This window comes from Oenanthe melanoleuca, chromosome 20 (genome assembly GCF_029582105.1).
Source record: "Oenanthe melanoleuca isolate GR-GAL-2019-014 chromosome 20, OMel1.0, whole genome shotgun sequence".
Classification (NCBI taxonomy): domain Eukaryota; kingdom Metazoa; phylum Chordata; class Aves; order Passeriformes; family Muscicapidae; genus Oenanthe; species Oenanthe melanoleuca.
This window is the reverse complement of record NC_079353.1, coordinates 6,860,855-6,884,465: the sequence shown is the minus strand read 5'-3', so window position 1 is coordinate 6,884,465 and position 23,611 is coordinate 6,860,855. Positions and strand designations below refer to the sequence as shown.

The 23,611-nt window shown below is 55.1% G+C and overlaps 2 protein-coding genes across 6 annotated transcripts in view; both read right to left on the bottom strand.

The window, feature by feature from the left end:
* HELZ2 (helicase with zinc finger 2) overlaps positions 1-6,497 on the bottom strand; it is a 28,213-nt gene extending 21,716 nt beyond the window's left edge. Inside the window, exon 1 of one of the 3 annotated variants that reach the window (XM_056507190.1) lies at positions 6,064-6,497. The gene's annotated coding sequence lies outside the window, so the exon portion shown is untranslated. Of the gene's footprint in view, positions 1-1,671; positions 1,718-2,176; positions 2,280-6,063 lie in introns of those variants that run through there. The other 2 variants (XM_056507193.1, XM_056507192.1) reach the window with 2 other exon arrangements.
* A 133-nt stretch (positions 6,498-6,630) lies between these two features.
* Positions 6,631-22,285, bottom strand: GMEB2 (glucocorticoid modulatory element binding protein 2). 3 transcript variants are annotated; one of them, XM_056507194.1, is made up of 10 exons: positions 22,123-22,285; positions 19,481-19,635; positions 14,883-14,980; positions 14,068-14,198; positions 12,592-12,695; positions 11,191-11,348; positions 9,910-9,981; positions 9,245-9,382; positions 8,630-8,752; positions 6,631-8,448 (listed from the first exon to the last, which is right to left on the bottom strand). In XM_056507194.1, exons 2-10 carry the CDS (start codon positions 19,606-19,608, stop codon positions 7,802-7,804), a joined length of 1,599 nt encoding a protein of 532 aa, XP_056363169.1. In that variant the 5' UTR covers positions 19,609-19,635; positions 22,123-22,285; the 3' UTR covers positions 6,631-7,801. The 3 variants fall into 3 exon arrangements, with proteins under 3 accessions (XP_056363169.1, XP_056363170.1, XP_056363171.1); XM_056507195.1 differs by having other exon boundaries at positions 14,068-14,195; positions 22,123-22,284; XM_056507196.1 differs by lacking the exons at positions 19,481-19,635; positions 22,123-22,285 and having other exon boundaries at positions 14,068-14,190; positions 14,883-14,957.
* Between the last annotated feature and the right edge of the window lie 1,326 nt (positions 22,286-23,611).

The window sequence follows — 23,611 nt, the reverse complement described above, 5'->3', positions numbered from 1 at the left end:
GAGGTGTGCCCCAAGACAGCTGTCCCACTGCGAATAAAACTGATGTCAACAGGGCAAAATCCAAATGCTTCAGGGAAGGTAAGAGATTTACAATTTTGATTTACAATTTTGTATATTTCAAGAAAAAAACCACCTTTTTTACATTGATCCTGAAAAGCTCAGCCTGGCATTTAAAGCCACTCACATCCTGCTGATAGGTGACAAGTCACCATGACAGACAGAGGCTGGTTTATTGTACCCCCAGCCCCATCTGGGCGAGTTCTGCCTCTCTCCCAGGCACCAACACAACTCCCATGGCACTCTGTGTCCAGCTGTGGTCCAGCCTTGCCACAAACCAAACCCAAACAGAGCACACCACGGCCTCGCTGATGGCATTTCCTCCGCGCTCAGGAAGACGCTTTGGGTCAGGGCCGGGCCACGCTGTGTCCAAGCACCGTCGCTGGCAGGCGCCTTGCAGGGCAGCCCTGCGGCCACGGATAATCACATTTCCCTGGAAATGGCGAGGGGAAGCACGACTGTGGCAGAGAAACGCTCATCCTGCTCCTGCCTCCTGATGCTCCCCACCCATCCTATCCCACCTGGAGGAACGCAGCCCTTCCCTGAGCTCTTGGCTTTGTTAATTATTGACAGAATATTAGGCAACGCGTTACGCTGGAGTAAGCCAAGTGCCCCTCGATCAGAGCAAGTGACGTAGATCAGAGTGTTGGGTGAGGGATGGGGACTGGGGACCATGTGCCTCGGGGGGCTGCAGCCCCACACCCCGCTTACAGGACCCAGCCAAGCACTGGCCCTCGGAAATTTTTCTACAGCTACAGGCAACAGCACTCAGAGCAACAGTGCAAGACCTTCCCAGCATCCCAGCACCCCACCAGCGATCACTGCAGCCGGGCCGGGAGGGTTTGGAAACAGTGGAAGAGGAGCTGCCCGGCAGATGCTGGCCAGTGCCACCCCACCTCCCGCAGACTGTACCGAAACCGCAGCCCTCTGGAATCTCCCTCCATTGCAAAAACAGCCTCTAAAGTTCTTGGCGCCCCTCTTTCCCAGCCTTTTTCAACCACACAGATCTCTCCACATCCCACCCAAGAGCCGGCACTACCAGCCTGGCTGCTGCAGTGATCGCCGCGACACCACTGCCCGAGCATGTGCAGGCACAGACCCTCCAGTTTGTGCAGAGCCCCGAGACACGTGGACCCCCAGATGCTGCATTTGCTTTTATCCGACTGTAAGAAGTTCACCAGGAGCTCCCAGATGCCATTCCCGAAGTTCAGAGGCGGCAGCAGGGTTAGAATATCGTTGTCGGGGATAGCTCACCGAAAGCAGCACCGTGCACCCCCGGGGTTCTCCCCATGCTCCAATCAGGGTTTTGCACCACAAAACCTGCACCCTGGCTATGACCCTCTCCCGAACGCATCCCAGCCCAGCTAGGGACGCTGCGATCCGGGGCGGGCGCTGAGCGGGATGCGCACCCCGCATGCCCTGCAGCATCCCGCATGCCCTGCAGCACCCCAGGGCTCGCTGCGGGGCTGCCGGGGGCACCCTCGGTCCTGCAGCCCCCCAGGGCGCTCCGCTGACCGCCCATCGCCGCAGCTCCCCCACCCCCGGAACGCTCCCCGCCGCTCTCACCGCCGCCGCCGCCGGGGTGGGGGGACCCGCGGGGACCCGGGGACTCACCGCCAGCGGCAGTTTCGCTTCTCGGGCCTCCCTGCATTCAAACCGGGGCCGGACTTCGCGGAAATTGCATCACGGCGGCCCCGCCCCGCCCCGCCCGCCGGCACCGGCGGTGAGCAGGAGCCGGCACGGGCATCAGGCGGGGGGAATCGGCACCGGCACCGGCGGGAGCTCCAGCCGGCACTGGGACCGCCACCGGGAGGGGGGAGCCGGCACGGGGCAAGAGGGACAGGCAGCGAACAGAGCGGGACCAGCACCAGGGGGAAGGGGCACCAAGGGGAGCGAGCACCGGCATCTAGGGCAGCAGGAGCCGGTGCCGGTACCGGTAGCGGCACCGGCGGGACAGCACCACCCGCATCGCGCAGCGAACAGGACGGCCGCTCCTGGGGGTACCAGCCTCACACCCCGGTCCCGTCCCATCCCCGCATCCTCGCGCATCGGAGACCGAGTCTGCCCCTGGTCCTGTCCCCCCCAAGTGCAGAGGGGCCGCTCCCGGGGCGCCGCTCACCCGCAGCAGGTCGGGATTCCCCGCGCTCAGATTCGGTCCAGAGCTCGGAGCGGCGGCACCGGAGTTTTAAGTGAATATTGAGCGGCAGCCCCGGCACTCAGCTCGCCCCCCTCCGCAGCCTCCTTTTTATCGGGGCTCGGAGCGCAGGGGGGGCAGAGCGCGGCCCTCCTTTCTGTTCATCACCACTTTCGTTTTCTGTTCGGTTTCCTGCCTGGCACACGATGCACCCGCTGCAGAGTTCAACCTCGAGCTAAAAACAAACTCAAACCTCAAATCCACCCCCCGCAGCAGCCGAGGCTCATTTGCATCGCGTTTCGTCGGGCACCAGGGACAGCCGGAGGTCAAGAGCCCGCACTCCAGTTTGTGGGCACGTGTTACCACACCAGCATCATCAGCTGATGCTCAACGCCCGAGGAATGGGACATCCTCAGCACTCGGGCTGTGGAGCCCCTTCTCAGCCTCTTTGCACCTCACCGAACCCATCCCACAACAGCTCGAGAGGCAGTGCCCTCCCTCTGTGCGGTTTGGTGATGGGGTAGATTTGCACATAGAACCAACAAACGCTGCAACCTGATATGACCCCAAAACTCACGCACCCAAGCAAAATCCCAGGAAGTTCCTCTAACAGTCCCAGTCCCAGGAACCCACACCAGCAGCCACATCTCACCAGCCTGGACACAAGGCTTCAGAAAGCCCTGACCTGTAAAGCAGGTGCTGTACCCACTGTGGTCAAGCCCCAGCATTCCATCTTAATGGAATCTTCATGCCAGAAGCCAGCTGTAAGACCTGGAAACAACTAGGGAAAACTAACACACCTCCAGCTACAAGTGGCTGTAAAAAATCGCAGGCAAAGTGTCCCTGCTGACAGGGACGCTGCTCAATCCTTCCATCGATGGACGGGCACGTCGTGCTTGGTTGCGCCACCTCAACACAAAGCCAGCCTTAGCAACAAAAGAAGTTTTTCCTGAAAGCAAATGGGAGGAGGAAACGCAGAGCCACCCTGTGGGGCACGCCGGCACTGGAGTAGGGAGGAAGGAGGGGCAGAGACCAGTTTCTGGCACGTTTGTCAACACATTGGAAGGAGGAAGAGAAACGATGTTTTTGACCTTCCTGCTTTGTGCAGTCTGAGCTGCCTCAGAGGGAACTCTCACCTGGCTCCCATCCAGCAGCACCCTGGGGATCCAAGAAAAGGATTTTCCCACCAAGGAGAGGAATGGGGCAGCCCAGGCCTGTGGGTGCTGAATGGACCCCACAGGAGCAGAGGACACTGGATGGATCCCAACAGAGCGCTGGGTGGCTGTGGAAACCAGGCATTCCTGGGCAGCAAAGCCAGCAGCTCTGTGCAACAACACCCTGGTCACTGCTGGACCCGTAGCACGATGGCCACCTGCACAGGGCTGCCAGGCTCTGCTGCACTCTGCTCTGTCAGCGAGGAGCAGTGGGTGGCTCAGCAGGATCTGACCCTATGAAGCCCCCATGCTCAGTGTTCCCATCCAGGAAAGGGCTTCCCAGCTTTGTCCTTTCAGCTGTCATGGGAACTGTTATGGTTTGTGCAGCACCAGGGCCCCAACCCTGCCTGGGAAGGAGTGACCAAGCAAAGCCCAATTCTGGTATCAGAGTGGTCCATAGTGACAGAGTCAATCCCCATTCGTTACTGCCTGCGGCAGGAATCATCCTCTCTGCAGCCCTGACTCTAAACCACATCAAAGGTCTCTGTGACCAGCATCAGACAGCAGTGTAAAACAAACAAAATACCTGGCACCACTCCCCTGAGGTGCCCGAGCCAGGACAGGCAGTGCTCTGCTCACTCAGGTGAAGCAGTCTTGGCACTGAGGCTTCACTCTGGTTTTACAGGTGGGATATCTGGAGGTTTCATTGATTTTACAGGTCGGATATTTTCCACCTAGAAGCAAACAACTTTCACTGTATTTTATAAATCTCCTGGCCCAGCTCAACACACAAGGAGCAGCGGAGCAGCCCCGGGAGCAGCCGGCTCTGCCGTCCCTCCATCGCTGGCGCCAGAGCGCAGGAAGCTGCTGCTGGAGCAGGGAGGAGGCAAAGCTGCGTCACCCCATCCACAGCGTTAGGGCGGGGGAGAGTCGAAAACCAGGATCTGCCGATTTTAGACAAACAAACACCGAGCCGAAAGCCCCGAGTTTCAGTTTCCATTCCTGCAGCGACACGGCCGACAGGCACGGAGCGGTTTCCCCAGGAAACCATTGCTGCTGTTCCCCGCCCCAGCGCCAGACACGCTGCCCTTTGTGTGCTGCGCACCCCCGCTTGTCCGAGCTGGGACACTCTTCCCGGGAGGATGCTGGAGCATCTCTGTCCCAGTAACAGCCCTAACCTGCCCGGGTTAGCAGAGAGTGAGGAACTGGTGATTTCTCACAGCCCCCAGTCCCTGGCACCCCACGGGCAGCTGCCAGGCAGGACCGTGGCAAGGCTCTGCTCGTAGCGCTGCAGGGAAGTGGAAGCCTCTGCTCTTCCCCAAACACTGCAGACTGCTCCCGTGGATACCTGGAGGAGAAAATGCAAATGGCTGAGTCTCCATCACCACATAATCCAGGGGAAAACAGGGACCTGACGTGAGTCATCTGCAGCCCTTACGTAATTTTGTCTCTGGGTGCAAGTTCTCTACACCTGGCTGTGAGCAGAGCAGCCCTGGGCTCCCCGCGGGAGGAAAGGGGAGCAGATCTCAGCCTGAACACCCAAGGGACCCCAGAAAGGCAGTGCCAGCAGCACCAGGCTGGTAGAATGGGTGCTGAGAGCCCCAGCCCTGCCCAGGGACCCCAGGCTCACAGAGCTGGGGATCCCACTGGGACCCAGAACCATGTCCCAGTTGTGGGGTGCACAACACCCACTGCAGCCTTGGGAGCCCCAGTAATGGGTGCAGCCCCCTGGGCAGGGCTTGGGGGCTCCTCCCTGCAGAACGCCAGGTCCTCCCATGGGAAGGGAGAGCTGTTCCACAGGTGGGACGCGCTGTCCATGAGCAATGCTTCACCACCCCTGCTGAAACCAGGGCTGCAAGCCCAGGATCTGCTGCCTCACTCACACGGGACTTCCCCCCGGCCAGGGAATGTTACCCAACCGCCCACGGCCGCATCCAGCCCAAGGCCATTCATCCAGACAGATAATCTCTGCATACATCTCACTGCTGACAACTTCCCTTCTTTGCTTTTCCTTCGCAGCCCTCATTCTACCCCGAGCTGCTGACTCTGCAAGCCCCCAGCTGCCCTCGGCCGGGCGGGGAAGCGCCGCTGGAGCAGCACAGCCACCCCAGGAGTGCAGCACATCACTGGGGCAGGCATTGCTGAGTGTCCCAAGTGGTCTCTCGAAGGAGACAGGGCTGTCCCACCGGCACCTCCCTGGCCTGGCTGCCCCAAATTGCACCAGCCGAAATCTGCTGGCCGAGCTTTTATTGCTTGGGGAGCTGTTTACATCCCAAGGAAGAGCTGCTTTGCAGGGTAAAGTACACCCACGCTGGGAATGCTTTGCCGGTGAGGTGATCTAAAGTCTCCAGGGCAGGTAAAGGTGCACAGAGCCAGAGAAGAGCTGCTGCCTCCTGCTTGTTCTGCTCGGCCCTTGCTGCCCACTGTAGCACCACACCAACACAGAGCTGACACAAATCCTGACCCACCCCACGCTCTGATATCACCTCTCAGACACCTTTAAAGAGGAGCCAGGAGGTCTCTCCAGCTGTCCCTTTCCACCTGAACATTCCCGCTCCCACAGCCCCTGGATAACCCGGACGAGTTTGGCCAAAGCAGAGATGGCTGCAGTGGTATGCTCAGCCCACAGCTCTCCAGGGGTGCAAAGGCACCACAGCTTTCCAGCCCTGGCACTGCTGGGTAGAGGTGTCCCTGTGTGGCAGAGGGATGTTCACTCACCCTTGCAGCACAGGAAGGGGGGAATTCGAGCTGGAAACACACCTCAGGTGTGGCTCAGCAGTGCTGCTCACGCTGGAGAGGCGAAAGGCAGCTCAGGGTGATCACAACCCTTTATATGTCCTCGGTGTGACACGCTACTGCTGTCCCAAGTACAGAGATAGGACGGTGATATCTTAGCAGCAGCCAGCTGGGAGGGAAAAACCTCTGATAAGGCAGGACTCCTCCTCATCAACTGCGGCCTCAGCTGAGTCTCGGCCAAAAATGAAACAAAATCTAATGCTTCAGAAGAATAGATCACTTTTCTTCCTGATTACGTGTCAGAACTCTCCTAAACACAGGTTGGGCACCAGTGATTATCAGCTCTGGGTGCAGCCAGGCTGTGCCAGCCGTGCCATGGACAATGAGACTTTGGAGCCATGTTTCAGGCTCCTTGCATGCCCACAGACAGAGGGAACACAGAGGATATGGGCATTTATATTTAATAAATGTGTTCTTGTCCTGCCTTAGCCCCATTTCACAATCCCAGTTGTCATACCTGGACATAGAAAACATAATAAACCAGCAACATTCTTTCAAAAAAATATTTATTACTCAATAAAGTGACCTGTCGTTGTTGCTGTTGCTGGATCAAGTTTGGAGAAATCCCAACACTCCAAGCACCCGACTCCTTCCAGCCAGAGACAGCATGAGACACACAGGCCCTGGGATGGGACCTGGTGTGAGTCACAGAGAGTGGGGTGGCTGAAGGAGAACTGGGGGGTTGAGCACCCCGTTACAGAACAGCTGCTTGAACCCAGCAGGGAGGAATGGCAGCGTCCAGCTCCCCTGGGATGCTGGGGACAGCAGGGCCCCCCCGTGAGGATGTGTGAGCTCCTTGGAGCACGGCCATGGGACTCAGCTCTGCACACTCTGCAGCACGGCTCTGCCATGCAGAACGAGCTTCCCAACCGGGGCTTTGCTTAAAAATCGCCATTGGCTTAAAAAAAAAAAAATCCCAAGAATGGATTTTTTCCTTTTTTTTTTTTTTTTTTTTTTTTTTGAGAAAACTAGAAAAAGACCCTAAATCCTCAGAAGTCACAGCTCTCTGGGTTCCTCCCTTCCTGCTCCTTTCCCAGCAGACCAGGGTAATCACCATGCCCACTGTCTCAATACTTGTTCTTGCCACCCAAAGCCAGTGTCACACACAAAACCCAACCTTCCAGGGCCTGTGCCCATGCTGCCAGAGCCCTTCCTGGTGTCAGTGATTGCACAGAGCCATGGAATTCCTGCTCTTGGCATCCCTCTCCACTCCTGCAGCCCCTAGGGATGGGGGGCAGCCAGCTCCCTGCACACCAGACCACTCGGCAGCTTCCTTTTGCTACCGCCTTCTCCCTGTTCCTGTCCACTCCTCCCAATGGACACTGCTCCAGCTGTGCCTGCCAACGAGCCTGGGCTGATGACCCAGAGCAGGAAATCTTTTCCAAGAGAACAGGGGAGGAAAGCTTTATAAAAAAATAAGCTCTTTTTTTCTTCCCTCCTCCAAACAAGGCAGAGCATTTCTGCCTTTCCCTTCTCCAGGCATCCTTCCTCCCCCCTCCTTCCCTCTGACCTGAACCTCCTCGCTCCCAACACGAGCTGCTCTGAGTCTTGTTAGCCCGTGCCCCTCATGACACCGCTCCTCGTCCCACAGCACAGCCAGAGAAGAGGCAGTTCCCCCCAGAGTGGCACGGCCAGCGTCCCTCCAGGCAAGTCCCCCCTCTCACTTCTGCTCCGCCTCATCAGCCACTGCGGTCACCTCGATGGCGGCGGCAGCGTGCTCGTCCCCGGCCACCTCGGTGGCACCGGATGGCACAGTCACGACTGTGCTCCCACTGGGAGCTATTTGTGTCACATTCTGGATGGTCGTGCCAAGTCCTGGAAGTGTCAGGAGCTGGAAGGGGCTCACCACCTTCACCACCGTGCTGCCGTCCTGGACCGCAGCCGTGCTCAGCACCGTCAGGTTGGAAGCGTCCGGGTGGATTTCCACCGTGCTGGGGAAGGTGGAGCCAGCAGAGGCCAGCACCGTGTACCCCCCCAGCAGAGGGGAGGCTGGGGAGCTCACAGCAGGGGACTGGGCTGGGCTCTTTCCAAGCACCGAAGGAGGGAGGGCTGAGACCACTTTGCTGAGAGGGAGATTGGCAATCTGGGACACTGGCATGCCGGGGGTGACAGCGAGCTGCGCTGGCTGGGACAGGACTTGGGAGGTGATGGCAGCTGGTCCAGAGGTGGCCCTGGTCAGCCTGGGGCGTTTCAGGGGCGTGGGAACGGAGACGGGCGTGAGGGTCATCAGGACGTTGTTGAGATGTTGAGATTTGTGCTTCAGCTCCTTCGCTCGCTTGCGGTGCTCGTCACACTGCTGCTCCAGAGCTGGAGAGAGAAGAGGTTTGGCTCAGCTTGGATCCTGGACAAGCTTCCCAGAGGCCTGTGACAATATCTGGTGCGGCTGGTTTAACAAATACCAGTTTTAACACAACCCCCACTTTCTCAGCCCAAAAGAAAAGGTGCTGGCAGCGATGCCCGGTGCCACCCCACTGTGCCCTGGGCATACCTGCCAAATCCCGTGTGTACTGCTCCCTCGAGCGATCCATCTGGCACTTGTGGCTGGCCAGGACCTTCTTGACCAGATCCAGCATCCCAAAGTTCTGGACTATGTTGTTGAGTAAAACAGCATCTTAAAAACAAGACACAGAATCTTTGAGGAAGCAAAACACCCTGCGCAAGCTATTTGTGGTTTGGCAAAAGACAACAAAGACGTCCAGCTGAGGCAGCCAAAATCTGAGGGAGGGTAATGCAAGAGGCTGGGGAAGACGAGAAGGGAGAAGCCATGAGAAAGGGCAAGAGGTCACTGGCATGTAAACAGTCCTCTCCTGCCTAGCAGGAGTGATAAGAAATCTGCTGGCACAGTAGCTGCTTGCTGCATCATTATTCCAATGGCCTCAATTCCACCTCAGTTCCCAAGCCAAGCATTTGTCCAGACCTAGAGCCAGCAAAGAGGAAGCTCCAGGCACAGCAAATTGGAGAACTGAGGTCACCTGAATTATTCCCAAGTGCAGCCTCACCAATCAGCCAGAAATGAGATTTTTTTATGATGATCTATATCCCTATTGTGCCATCCAGATATCCCTAAGGATAATAATAATTTCCAGGATTTCCAGGTCCTTACCCCCAAGCTGCAGTGGGGGATCCTGTGCTCGCTGCTGCAAACCCTTCATGGTCTCCACCAGCTCCTGGTGGAACTCATGGATCACTTCTTCCAGGAGACCACTGTCCTTCAGACCTTGCCAAAAAGCAAAGGTGTCATCTGGAGAAAGAGGAAGCAAGGAAGAACCTCAAAATCCTTAGCAAGGTTTAATGGCAATCTAATATGGGTTCCCTGTGGACACTCCTGGAGGGGTGCAGTCCTGCAAGGCTGGGAGAGACCCCTGGGCTCACAGGGCTGGGGCAAAGCCCACCCAGAGCATGGACCCAAAGGAGGATATGCTCTCCCCACCCCTGTCCCACACCAACAGGACACTTTGCTACAGCCAGTAGCACCAAGGAGAATGCTTTCATGATCCCTCTAATAAGAATTTTTGTCTTAGAACCACATTTGGCCCTGCCTTTGATATGCTGGTGCTTGGAAACAACTTCATCCCAAAGCTGTGCATCCAGCCCACACACCGGTGGAATGTAACACAGTGCTATTCCATAAGCAGCAAAGGAATAATCCCAGTGGAGGTTCAAGCAAGGCTGCTCTGCTAAGAGGGTCCTTCCTGCCCCTTACCCTGCTGTTTCCCTGTTTCCCCACATCTCCTCCATCCAGCGAGCCCTGTGGGATCCAAGCCATACCTCCAATGCTGGTGCTCCAATCGCTGGCATCCTCGCATGTTTCTATGGTTATTGTAGCTGGGGATCCGTTCACTGCAACCAATAGCGAAAAAGAAGAGAAAAAAATTCCCAGGTCCTGATCTTTCCCTGTATTTTCACAGGCTGTTTCCAAGGGAAGCACTCCCTTGCTGCATTTCTGTGACTTCTCCTTCATATTGCACAGGATCACATCTGTTTGAATGCAGATCCCAATGCTGAACACAGACACTTAGGTGGTTGCTGTGCCAGCTGTGCTTATTTTCCTTATTTTCCATTAGAGTGCAATCCCCAGGGATTGCTCCTGCAACCTTTGCAGCACAAGAACACATGCTTGAGAGAAGCATTTCTCTCCCATTCCCCCCTGCCAACACATCAGCACTGCTCAGGGCAGAAGTCAAACAGATTTAGAGTCTGATTTTTTTGGCAGCCCTTTTTACCCAGCCACCGTTTGTCTGGAGGATTTCTAAAGCCTCAAAGAGAAGAGCAGCCCCCACTGCAGAGGGATGCAGGGGGGATCCCTCCTTCCCTCCAGCTCTTCCAAATCTCAGCAGTTTTGTTACCATAGAGCTGGGAACAGGCGTCATTCACGCCGTGTGCAGGAGGCAGGATGGATGGGAATCTGGCCAGAGCCCCACAGAGCTGTGCAGAGCCTTTGGAATGCTCAGTTGCAGCCATTAAATCCAGTCCCTCTGCTCCTTTACTCTGAAGCTTTCAGATATCTGGTTATTTCAGCACAGCCCAGCAGCTGGCAAACATCTCACATTGGTGAGCTCATGTTTAACAAGGGAGCTTGCAGTGGGTTATGCATCAGCATCAGCTCCCTCACCACAACACCAGGATGTGGTGGATGGGTGCTCACTCTGCAGAGCCACAAAGGGGCTTATCCTGTCCCAGAGGCACCACCAGGTGTGCTTGGGGTGTGGGGAGCTGTTTTGTTTGAGGGATGCTCAGGGGCAAAAGGAGTTAAGTATAGAAGTACTTCAAAATTAGAACGCTTTCCAATGAAACAGATGCCAGCAATTACAGGTCAAATTCATAAAATCACATAATGGTTTGGGTTGGAAGGGACCTCAAAGCTCATCTCATTCCAACCCCCTGCAATGGTCAGGGACACCTTCCACTAGACCAGATTGCTCCAAGTACTGTCCAACGTGGCCTTGGACCCCTCCAGAGAGGGGCAGCCACAGGGACCTTGGTCATGTGGCATTCATGTGCTTTGATGTGTCAAAGCCTCTGCTGAGGGTGAGGAATGGTTGCACATACCATCAGCAGAGGCAGGAGTCAGAGGGATGTACTCTGTTGATGTCTGGCTGGTCAGGGACACCCTGGCTCCAGTCAGGTCAATTTTGGTGCTCCGGCAGGTGTTGGAACAGACCTTTGTGTGCTGGTAGAAATCCAGCTCTCCTGAGTCCATAATCTTCCTGAAAGACAAGGAGCAAGCACAAGGACAGGTACATCAGCAACAGCTAAGAGCTCTGAGATGCAGCTCCTGGTAGCCTTCACCCCAAACTTCTGAGTCCCAAAATGCCAGGAAAGCAGGCAGAGCCAACAGAAGCCCCTACTGGGACTGATTAACTCATTTATTGAGAAAGGAAGGAGAAGAGAGAGCCCCTATCTGGTCCCACCAGCACATCCCCTCCAAAGCTGCAGCTTCCAGCCAAAGGGTCAGCTGGAATCTCAGTTCAGGGTGAGACCACAAGGAGCTTCTTTCTTGCCTTTTTGACCCTACAGTTCAAAAGAAGACAGGACATAACCCTATTTATAAACTAAAATCAGGTCTCTCATCTCATTCAAAGGGAGTGGCAAGACTTGACACAAGATCTTCCAATCCAAGAACGTTATCTCCAAAACATTCCCAGGTCTCACCGGCCAACAACCACCTAAGCTTCCCAAGACCTGCTGGGTTTGCATTCAGACATTCCCCTGAAGTTTTTTTTTCCCCTCTCTCAAAGCTCTGCCTTGACAAAGCCTAAACCTATTATGCAAAATTTATGTGGAGCAAAAGCTGCTTAAAAGGAATACGAAAGATGCCTGCATTGAAGCAGAAGAATACAGGGAAAGGCAATGTCACCCTGTGAAAAGAGCACAAAACCAGTGACAATTCCTGGGGAAAGAGGTGATTCTTTTCTATCCTGCCCAAAGGCAGAAAAAGATTTTAATTAAATCACAGTCTCAGGCTGGTGTTCAGGAGGAACATAGAGGAATTGAATTACTGTAGTTAATACTAGAGAAGAGAAATGCTTGTAATAAAGAAGATTTTTTCTCTTTGCCAGGACTTATTTAGAAGTGACGTCAAGCAGGAGTGCTGCAACCAGAGCATTGGTGATGACCAGACATGATTTCATTTGGAGGGTCACGCTGAGAATCCACAGACAGCATGGCCCAACCATCAACAGCCATTAAAATTTCTAATGTCCCTACACCAGCTGGAAACTCAGTGTGGTCCAAACCCTGAAAAGGCTAGAGAAACATTTCTTGCCCCAAATTATTCCCTAGGCACAAGGACAGAACAAAGTCATCGGACCGACCAATTTGGGACCAGGCTGTCAATTAAGACAAACATTTGGTGGTTCATTTTCTGCAAAACCGCCATTCCAAAGGTTCTGTCCCACCCCACCACAATTCCCCAGAAAGAAGTGTCCAGAGATAAAGGCAGGGACTAACCGGAGCATGATCCCATTCATCCGGATCGCCCGCTTCCAATCCTTCAAGGTCGACTTGCCTGCCAGGTGGACAAACTCCTTGGGGCTGATTAGGTGATCATGAAACTGCAAAAGCCAGGGGTGCAACATCAGTGCCACAAGCCATAAACAAGCCAAGGGTGCCCTGTGAGCAGGGTTCAGCTGGAGCCTGGCAATGTCTCCCAGTGCACAGCAGCCTCTGTGTGCCACTGAACACCACCAAAACAGATGTCTGCCAGGCGCTCCCCCAGCACAGAGAACACTGCCCAAGTCAGAAAGATTAAAGCCAAACATTGCTGTCATGGATGGGTAGTTAGCAGCTGTTCCAAGCCAAAGGTTCAGGGTATGTGAGTTTGCCCAGCTCAGAACAGCTGAGAAAATACCCATAGATTGTGCAAAGTATCATTAACAGCAGGGAGCACACTCCCACTAACAATGGAGTCAGTGAAAGCTGGGCTGCACCGCTAACATTTGGGTCCAGGGGCATGTTATGCTCCCATAGGAGAGAGAGAAAAAGCCCATTTGGTCTTTGACCTCCTGCTCCAGAGCCCAATCATTGGTATCAAGGGAACCTCTGGCCTCTCTGGCAGTGCACACCCACTGCTACTGCAAACCAGCTTAAGGGAGCTGGCACACACCATGCCAACTTATCCCTTTCTTTTATTGCCCTACACACCCAGCCGTGCCTGAACCCACACGCTGACCTAACAGCAACTGCACGATCACATAATTATAGAATCACTAAGGGTGATCAAAATCCTCAAGTCCAACCATGATCCAGCAGTCCTCTTAAGAGCTGCCTTACAGCCCATCTCAAAGGGTTTCCCAAATCCAGGCCTCCTCTTTTCTATGGCCATGTTGGGCAACATAGAGCAACTCACTGTTACTGCATGAGAAACTGCATCTCTGAACAAGGACAAAAGGACAGATTTTAGGGGGCAGCAGCATCTATCCTCTGCCACATGGATAGAGGAGACCCATCTCTGCTGGGAAAGGCAGGGACTATCTTTTGGGAGCCCAAGGAGACTCTCCCTCAGCAGGGTATTGTTTAGGCTGTGTACAAATGCCAGCAATGACTCACTCATCGCATGTTCCTGAATTCATGTAAATTTTAACCCTGAGTTACCCAGGACACAGCAGCAACTCTTCAGTAAGTCCTTAATCAACACATTCCCCAAACTATCAACTTCCCAATTGAACAGAGACTGCAAGTGCCGAAATTTCTCACATTTTCAATAACACATTAAATTGAGGCACCATCTCTCCAGCCACAACTACACAACTTAGTCAGGACAAATATCAGGTACCCAGCACCAGGAAAATGTCATCCTTTCCTACCATGACATGGTTCTGATGCAAAGCAGCTGATCAAAGCTCATCACAACCAGGACAACCCAGGTGTCCTCACAATATGGACAAGGGGAAAGCACAAGCCCAGTGCTGGGCTCTCTGTTCTCACCTGCACACACTTCACATTAATCCCAGGGCACACAAACTTCCTCCAGATGAGGTTGGCTTTGCTGTCCCCACAGGTGATGGGGTAGACAATCTCTGCTTCCAAACTGTCCTCATCTTCAGCCATCTTCACTTCTCACAGGGATCAGAGGAAGGGACAGATCAAAGAGAAACATGAGCCACAGCTCCCGATTCATGTGCCTGAGTCACACATGCAACGACAATTTTGAAACTCAGAAATAAAAAAAAAAACAAAAGTACATGATGCATGGTGGCGTGTGCTAGGATTTGTGGCCACCACTCACTTGCACTTTGCTACAAAAGCATCCAAAAACCCAAATTTCTCAGGCAAAACAGCCCAGGCAGATTTATGCCAATCCAGCTGCAGCTGAGCACAGGGAATATGAGAAGTCATCCATTCCTGATAAAGAATGATGTTATCTGGGTGGAGCCACTCTTGGTTTTAAAGCAAAACCGGTTTTAAGTCAACTCCAGCCCAGCTGATCAGCTTTTTCTCACTAAACTCACTTTTAAAACTGCAAAACTCCCAGCCCCGTGGTAAACTGGAATGGCAGGAGGCAGGGATGGCCGGACACAGGGACTCATGTCGGACCAGGAGAGGGCAGCAGCAGCCCAGCCAGCCACTGCCAGCTCCCTGCTGGTCACCCTGGCTGCTGGGACAGCATCCCCAAGGCCCACCCCCCAGCCCAGCAGCTCTGCACAGCAGTGCTTGGACTGTCCCATTTGACAGCAGTGCAGGGCTGTGGCACACTGGGGTGGTGGAGCTGGCACAAGGGGCCATGGAAAGAGCTGACCTACCTAGAACCGCTTCCTTCAGGTCTGTGGAGGCTGTGAAGGCAGCAGCAGCTGCAGCAGCTGCATTTTCAGTCTCCAGAGTGTCTTCGTTGATGTCACCACTGGGAAGAGAGGCAGAGACATTCTTCAGCCATGTGGCTGTGCCACCCCCACACCGATGCCCTGTGGAGACGCTGCCTCAGAAGTCCCTCGGATCACATTCTCCCACAAGAGCTAAGAGTCAAGCTCTGGGCTTGGGAGGCTCAGCTCCACTTTTTCATGTGGAGATGAAGAACCCCACAGCAGGCAGGCCCCTGTCAGCAGCCTGGCCAGCTCTCTCTTGCCTCCCTTTTAATCCCAGCCCTGTGGATCTGCCTCCAGCCCAGGCCATGCTGGAGAGCTGGCATGGAGAGATGCTGTCAGCACAGCCCCTTGCTCAGAAGTCACTGCCAGCCTTTGGAAGCTTTGCCTGAGATTTCCCCAGGAAAAACATGTGTGAAACATGCTGCTGCTGTCTGGGCAATGGACTGGCTGAGTCCCCTGGTATGCAGGATGCTCCAGGGAACAGGACCTCAGTGAACCACAGAGACACTAAAAAGGAATTGGACAAACCCCAAGAGCAGATCTGTGAGCAGAGATAACATAACATGAGCTATAGACGCTTGCAATACAATCTCTGAGCCTCTTAAAACTTGATATATCCATGACATTCATTAACAGCTGATTATCCAACTGCTCCCATTGTCCCCACACTGAGATCTCCATCTTCTCTGGATGCTTTGCCCATGGAGTCACACAGTGAGTCCTGCACAGCACCCTCTCCCTCACTGTTGTCCCATCCCAACACAGAGCCCCAGGCCCCTCCAAGGAGCTCCCCACACTCAGAGGGAACAGACACTTCTGGCTGGAATGTGGGACATGCTCCTCAGCCCCTTGGCTTTGGAGTTGAGGTCCCAAAGGAAGGGAGCCCACACTGGTGCCCTTATGGATCCCACCTGCACATCACAGCCAGCGCTCAGGGGCCGAAAGGGCTGAAAGATGAGCTTAAAGCTCATCTTGTTCCAAGCCCCTCCCATGGGTAGGGACACCTTCCACTATCCCAGACTGCTCCAAGCCCCATCCAAGCTGGCCTTGAACAATTCCAGGGATCAGGAAGACACAGCTTCCCTGGACAGCCTGTGCCAGGGCCTAACCACCCTCACAGGAAAGAATTTCTTCCTAATATCTAATCTAAGTCTACCCTCCTTTTAAGATATATGTTTGGTGGTGTTATTGAAGCTGATTAATTGCTGCAGAAAGCTTGACCTGCAGGGGCAGGGGGAAGAATACAATTAGCTTTTCATATACTTTGGCATATAAACTCCCTAGGAAGACTCCACAAAGAAAATAAACCTGAAACCTCCCTCAGTTTGGTACCATTGATGAAATTAAAAGACAGTCCTAGTGACTCACTGGCAGCCACATTTCTTACCCGCAATGCCACGGGGACAAGGAAATTCAAGAGCAACTGGTTTTTCCATTCTGGGCTCCTAACACAGAGCTCCAGGGTGGAACTGTAATTTCAAAGCATCCCTCCCCTCAGCAGCTGCAGGGCAGGTACCTGTGGGGAGCAGCACGGAGATAAGGAATGGTGTGGGCGGCAGCTCAGCCTCACCAGGCTCAGAGATGCTGCTCCAGACAGAGGGGAGACAGCCCCTGCTGTGACAAAGAAGGACACAACTCTGCCTCTGCAGCTCACAGCAACCACCAGCCCAGAGCCCTGGCAGAGCATGGGGAGCATAATATGAAAGGACTTAAAAAAATAAACTCTGAGCTAAGGCACTTGCACACAGGTGATTATTACACAAGTGGCAGTCTGACAGAAGAACAGAATTCTACCCTGGGGTTCTTCATCAGTTTGATGCTGGGCTCTTGAATTTCTCCAGGTGAAAGGCCAGCACTGGCACTTCAGCAGGGTGCCAGAGGAAGCAGCCCCCTCTGGCATGCAAAGCCCAGCACCCCACAGCCCTGACCTGCCTCCAGATCAAGAACCTCCACCAACTTACCCAGAAGAAAAGTCAGCACCTTTCAGAGCTTCCTCCAGGACTCCAACACATTTGCACCGCTCCGAAAAATGACCAAAAGGCACAACTGGATGAGGAAGAATAACCCAGCCCACGCCTCAAACCTCCAGAGGAAAACAACCAAACCAACTCCCAGCTTGTATGAAAAATTCAGGCAACTGAAGTCTGCATCTGCTGTGGACATGTGGGGGAAAGAAAACCACAAAAAAGGCGAGTGTCTCCACGCTGTTTCTCCCATGCCATTCCAGGAAAACAGACTGAGGCACACGCAAGAGAAAACACAAACACCTTCCAAGTCCCAGCAGTGCAGCCCCCCAGCTGGTCCTGCCTTTGCCAGTTGCCATGACGAAGGCAGGGGAGGATGGTTCTCATCTTCCTCCCCAGGAGGATCCATAAACCAGATGGGAGGAAGAGAAGAAAGCATGTGCAGATAACTCAGCGGGCTGGCGCCTCCTTTTCTGCTCCTGCCTTGCCTGGAAACTTGAGAATGAAAAGTCTCCCCCAGAATCCTGTGCTGATCAGAAATACAAGAACCTCATCAGAGCTCCAAGCACAGGTCCCCTCCTCTCACAGACCAAAGAGAACAGCTCATTATTAATTTTCCCATTTCCCTCAGCCTTTTCCTTAAGAACACATGTGCTAATTAAGCTCTTAACAATAGGTTGTATAGAGGGGTTTTTTAATAGCAAACCCATACCCAGATGAGCACTAGAAAAAGACACCAACCCCCAAGCTGAGTTTGGTTTAAGTGTCACACAAGGCAAACTGAAAGCTCCCCATGTGAGTGGCAACCGAGCCAACACCAAGAGATCCCAGCCCATGCCTGCAGCTGCTCTCCTGACACCAGCTGGGCTGCAGAGGGAAACCAGAGGGAAAGGGAGAAGCCAGCACCACTGTGGCACTGCCCTAGAAGGAGCAGAGCCTGGTGGGGGCCACTGTCCAAGGCCACCAGAGACACCTTGGGGTCACCCACCGCCAGCCCCACTGCTCTGCTCAGTGAGGGGAGTCAGGCAGGTTTTACCCTGTGACCCCAAAATTCACATCCTTTCCATTAACCCACTACCATCCCCAAGAATGGGGAAGCAAAGAGCCTGTTCAAAGGCTCTTCTCCAAAGAGATGCATGGAAAACCCTCAGGGAATCTCTTCATACATGCCAAGACATCTCTACTCATAGCTGTGACTAAATGAAAGCGCTCCTCTCTCTGCTGTGTAGAGCTGTCCCGTTCCTGACCATCCAGGTCTGACTGGCAGGGTGAGAAAAGGCTTCCAAAGAAAAACAGGAAGGGAAGTAAGAGTGAAAGGAAACCAACTGATTGAGCCAGCCACATCTGGCTGCTTCTCCACTGAGATAGACAAATGAGTCTCCACGGGACACAAAACAAGAGGAGTAGAGCCCTTCTTCCCCATTATCACCGCACTTTTGGGAATTGAAAGTCTTGGGAACACTCACACACCCAGGGTGTGGAGGCAGAGCAGGGCAGATCCTGCCCATCCCAGCACCAACAGCTCTTACCTCTGCCTGTCTCTGCCCATTATTTACCAAAAACTCTATTAATGGGCTTTATCTCAGTTGGAGCAGCACAAGGGGAGGCACCTGGACTGGAACAAACGCTGTCACTGCCCTGCCCAAAGCCTCAGGGCACTGACACAAAGACACGCTTTAGAAAAGAAGACAAACATCTTGTGGAGAGCAATAAACAGCCATTCAACACCCACTTACTTCAGACGAGCCTGCCTGGATGCAGCTCCAGGTGTGAACTTGGATTTTTTTTGCCCAGTGAAAGAGCACAGCACAAAACAGTCTCTGGGCCCTGTCCCAGCCAAAACACCACAGGGAAACAAAGCAGAGAGTCCATTGCTATGTGGGCCTTCAAGGTACCAGCCAGGCTCTTTGGCCATGACCAACCTGCCAACGAACAGACTAGACCTGAACAAACAGCAGCACTGAATATAAAATGCCAACAGAACAGGCAGAAATTGGGTTAAACAGCAACACTTTAACAATCAGATCTTCACTGGTTTTTTTTGAGCAGTGCCTCTCCATTCAGGAGAACACGGTTTCAAGGACACCTCTCTTATTCCTATTGCTGGCAGTGGAGGCTCCTGCAGAGCTCAGCCCAAAACCAGCCAACCCCAAAACTCCTCAACCTTCAGGGAAGGAGAGCTCAGCGGCACCACCCTCAACCTGGTGAGGACAGATTTGTCTCTTGGAGTTCAGAGCTCAGCACAGCCATCATGAAATAAATAGCAGAAAAACACTGATTTAGCCACTGGTGTCCTATTCCAACTGGATTTTCATCAACTCCAACACCCAAATCCACACAGAAAAAGGTATTTGTGGTTGGCCTTTTCCCACCCCCACCTCAAAAGAGGGAAAGAGTGGAACCTGTTCTGCACACAGCTGCAGAGCCCTGGGCATGGGAAGCCCTAGCAAGGAACTGGATGCTCCATGGCCACCACTGAGATCCCCACAGTGAGCAGGAGGGGAGCAGTGGGGGATCAAATCCCACCCTACACGGGTTTCCATCCCCTCAGCGTGCACCACCCCCATCTCTTACCCGTGCTGGGACAGGTTGGTGGTGACCAGCACTGTCTTCACCTCCTCCATGCCACCATCCACGGCGCCGTCTGGCGTGGTCACCACCACCACCTCCTCCATGTGGACACTGACGTCCGGCGTGGCCATGGCAGAGGGACAGCCCTCGGTCACCAGCTGCTCGTGGAGAAATGGGGAGAAACCCAAAGTTAAAAGGTCCCCTCCCTGCTGAAGTGGGTGTGGTGGGAGCAAGGAAAGAAGGGATTGCAGGGACCCCAAACTCCTAGGGAGAAGGGGATGAGCAAATCCCCAAGCGCTCCATCCCAGGAGGAAGGATGAGGGAAGCTCAACATGCTCTGCATGATGGGCATGGGTGAGACTGGGGCGCAGGAGGTAAAGAGCAGAGTGTGAAAGAGGTCCAAAAAAAAAAATTAAAAAATTCTGGCATCCACCATAAATTCTATGAAGATACTCAGTTTGAAGGTGCGTTTCCAAATGTATTTCAAATTATCACACGATTTCACACTGTTGGAGGTGCTTGTCACTGTCTCCTCCACATTAAAACAGGGATTCTTCCCTCCTCCAAAGTCACACACACACAAAAAATCAAATTAAAAAAGCACGTCAAGCCTGCAGAAACAGTGACATCTGGAAACTATTTCAAAGTGTGCATTTCTAATAAATCAGCAATAGATGTAAGACAACACTCCTTCTCCAGCTCTCTTGGAGCCCCTTTAGGAACTGAAAGGGACTCTCAGGTCTCCTCAGAGCCTTCTTTCTCCAGCCCTCTCAGCCTATCTCCACGGCAGAAGTGCTTCAGCCCTCAGAGCATCTCCATGACCTCCTCTGGACTTGCTCCAGCAGCTCCACATCCTTCTGATGCTGAGGGTCCCAGAGCTGAATGCAGCACTGCAGGTGTGGTCTCACCCGAGGAGAGCAGAGGGCAAGGATCCCCTCCCTTGCCCTGCTGCCCACAATGCTGGGGAACAGCCCATGACCAGGTATGGAGAAATCAGTGCCTACAAAGCATCTCCTACAGCACCTATAGCACACAGAGACAGGTAATGGAACACCTGGTCCAGGTCTGGCTGCTCCAGGCTCAGACCCCCATGGAGCACTCCAAGCAGTGGCACAGAGCACAGCAGAAATGCCACCTGGCTCCCACCACTTCCCCAGGCCATGGCTGGAGCAGAGCACTGACCCAGCATGTCCAGTGTGAGTTCACAACTAAGTTCAGGCCCTGCAGAAACACCTGCCCGAGCCACAGGGACACCATGAGGTGCTCTTTACCTCCACAGAGCCTACAGGGTTTATCCAAGGTGGAATGGCCCCTCTTGTGCCAGCCTAGCACAAAGTCACCAGCAGAAGCACTTCAGTTTCCACAGCAGCACAGATGCTCAGCTGCCTCCAGCTCAACCACTCCAATTTTTGTTGTCACTCTATCCCTACCCTTGTCCTTCATTTTGGGGTAAAACCCCTCCCACAGTACTAGCATCACTCACAACACCCCTGAGCTGGGACCCAGTTTCAGGATGCTCCAGACATCCTGCCCAGCATCACGGGATTGAACCCCACGAGTGTTGCTCAGACGCCTCTGGGCAGGAACCAGCACTGAATGGAGAAAAAGCAGGCAGACAACAAAAGTAATCTAAAAAGTGGCTAAAAGCACACCAGCAGTGGGGCTGTGGAGGGGGATGAGGGGCACCACAGCTCTACCAGGACTCAGGGTGTCCATGCATGTCCCTCCTGGTGCAGCTTGTAGGGTGCTGAGTGTGTGAAAGACTTGGGGTGAAGTGAGGAAAAAAATATAAAAGGGAAAAAAAAAGCATAGCACAGCTGGGAGAGGAGAGAGATGTTTGGGGTGCAGCATCAGGAGAGCAGAGACCAGGGAGATGACACTGTGGGCAGCCAGCAAGGCTGTGCAGAGAGAGGGGATGCAGAAAGGTCTTAGAGAGAGGGGATGCATGGGGAGGGGTTAAACAGAGGTGCACAGGGTGGAGGGGCCATGGGGGTGCACAGGGGTAGATGGAGAGAGGAGATGGAGACAGCACAGGCAGCACAGGTGGGGGGGCTACACGAAAAGGGGGCGCAGGGGGGGCTGCAGTGCACGGGGGTGGGGGCACACATGCTGAGGGCTGCATGGGTGGGGGGCTGCCCGGCAGAAAAGCTGCAAGACGATGGAGAGCGGCCTCGAGGAAAGGGGGAAAAAGGCAGAGCACAGCACAGGGGGTCACAGAGAGGGGGTGCCCGGGGGGGCTGCGGCTGCACGGCAGGAAGGGGGGGCGGCTCGCAGAGTGGGGCCACGGGGATGGAGGGCGCTGCACGTGGAGCCTGCCCGGGGAGGGTCTCGGGGGTCCCGGGCGGGCAGGGGGTGCCCCGAGTGCCGTCACGGTGTCCCCGCTGTCCCCCCTCGGCCCCGCTGCGGGGCGGCGCGCAGGACGGGGGGCTGCGGGGGCGAGAGGGGCGCGTGGGCGCGCTCCCGCTGGCAGGGAGGAGGAGGAGGAGGAGGAAGAGGAGGAGGAGGAGGAGGAGGCGGGGGGGCCGCGGGGCGGGCGGGCGGCCGGGCGCTGCCGCCGCCGCCGTAACGTCCTGACGCTCCGCAGGGACCCGGGCGGCGCGTGCGGCGGAGGCCCCGCGGCGGGCGAGGCCGCGCCCGGCGCTTACCTCGGGCCGGGGTGCCGCGGGCCCCGCTCGGGCTGCGGCGGCGGCGGGCGCTGGGGCCGGTTGGGCGGCGGTGGGCGCGGGCAGGGCGGCAGCGGGCCCGGGGGGGGGAGCGGGGCTCCGCCGCGCGGCTCTCGAGCCCCGCGCAGGCGCACGGCCCGCACCGGCTACCGAGACTTATTTGGCGCGGGCGCCGCGGCCCGCGCTCCCCGTGAAATAGGGACCGGGCGGGCGCTCTGCGCCTGCGCCGCCGCCGCGCGGGGGTGGGAGGGGGCGCGGCGCGCGCTGCCGGGGGGTCCCCGCGCGCGGGGTCCTGCGGGGGAATCCCCCCGTTGTGTCCCCGCCTTGTGTCCCCGGCCCGTGCTCTCCGTGTCCTCCTCCTGGTTCCTGCTCCCCCCGGTCCCCTGTGTGTGTCCCCTGTGCCTCGCACACCCCCCATGTCTCCTGTGTGCCCCCGCACCGTGTATCCTGCGTCTCACTTTGGCGTCCTGCATGACCCCCGTGTGCCCCTCGAGAGTTCTGCACGCCCCCCGTGTCCCCTGTATGTTCCCCCCGGGCAGTGTTCCCCATGCATGTGTCCCAACCAAGCCTCCTGTGTGTCTCCTGCATGTCCCCATCTGGGGTCCTACATGGCACCTTTTCTCCTGCATGTCCCTTTCCCACATCCTGCATGCTCCCATGTCCCTTGCATGTCCTTTCTCCAGGTCCTGCATGCCTTCCATATCTTCTCTGTGTGTCCCCTGTGTCCTGCATGTCCCCTGTGTCCCCCTCCTCAGTCCTCTGTGCCCCCCATGTCCCCTGTGTATCCTTTTCCTGGGTTCTGCATCCCACCCGTGCCCCTTATATGCACCCCCATGTTCCCTGCATGTGCCCCATGTGTGTCCCTCAAGCCCTGTGTTCCTTTCTGGCTGTGTAGGGTTTTGTGAAAGCCCTCAGCTGTTCATGGCTGAGCACTTCTTTGAACACTTCCAAGGATCCAGGGGCAGCCACAGCTTCTCTGGGCACCCTGTGCCAGGGCCTCACCAACCCCACAGGGAGGAATTTCTTCCCAATGTCCATCTAACCCTGCCCTCAGTCAGTGTGAAGCCATTCCCTTGCTTTGTCACTCCATACACTTGTCCAAAGCCTCCCTCCATCTACTCTTTGAGCCCCTTTAGGCACGGGAAGGGGCTCTAAGATCTCCCCAGGGCCATTTCCAGCATTTAAAAAGTTTGATTCAGGGTCTGTTTTCATGTCTGAGCATCCCCAAGGTGCTGCTGGTCCTTATCAGCACCAAGTCTTGAGCTGTGGCTCTGCTCTCCGTGTTTCCCCAGCCACCAGAAGCTGTCACAGGTTTTGCTTAATTTCTGCTGTTTCTGTGCCTGTGAAGCTCAGGGTTTGGGAGGCACTCAAGAATTTCTCACAGAGGACTTTTTGCATGATTTTACCACATTGCACTTCTGTGAGTAGGTGGTTAACACGTTCTGGGAAGGGATGAGCGAGGCCAGAGGCC

What these genes read in the sequence shown, in the direction of transcription:
- GMEB2 (XM_056507194.1), bottom strand. Translation starts at nt 19,608, where the DNA reads ATGGCCACGCCGGACGTCAGTGTCCACATGGAGGAGGTGGTGGTGGTG. An exon ending in ATGAATGGGATCATGCTCCG is followed by an intron (nt 11,349 to 12,591) that starts GTTAGTCCCTGC and finishes CTTGTCTTTCAG; the next exon opens with GAAGATTATGGACTCAGGAG. An exon ending in TCCCCCACTGCAGCTTGGGG is followed by an intron (nt 8,753 to 9,244) that starts GTAAGGACCTGG and finishes CTTGTTTTTAAG; the next exon opens with ATGCTGTTTTACTCAACAAC.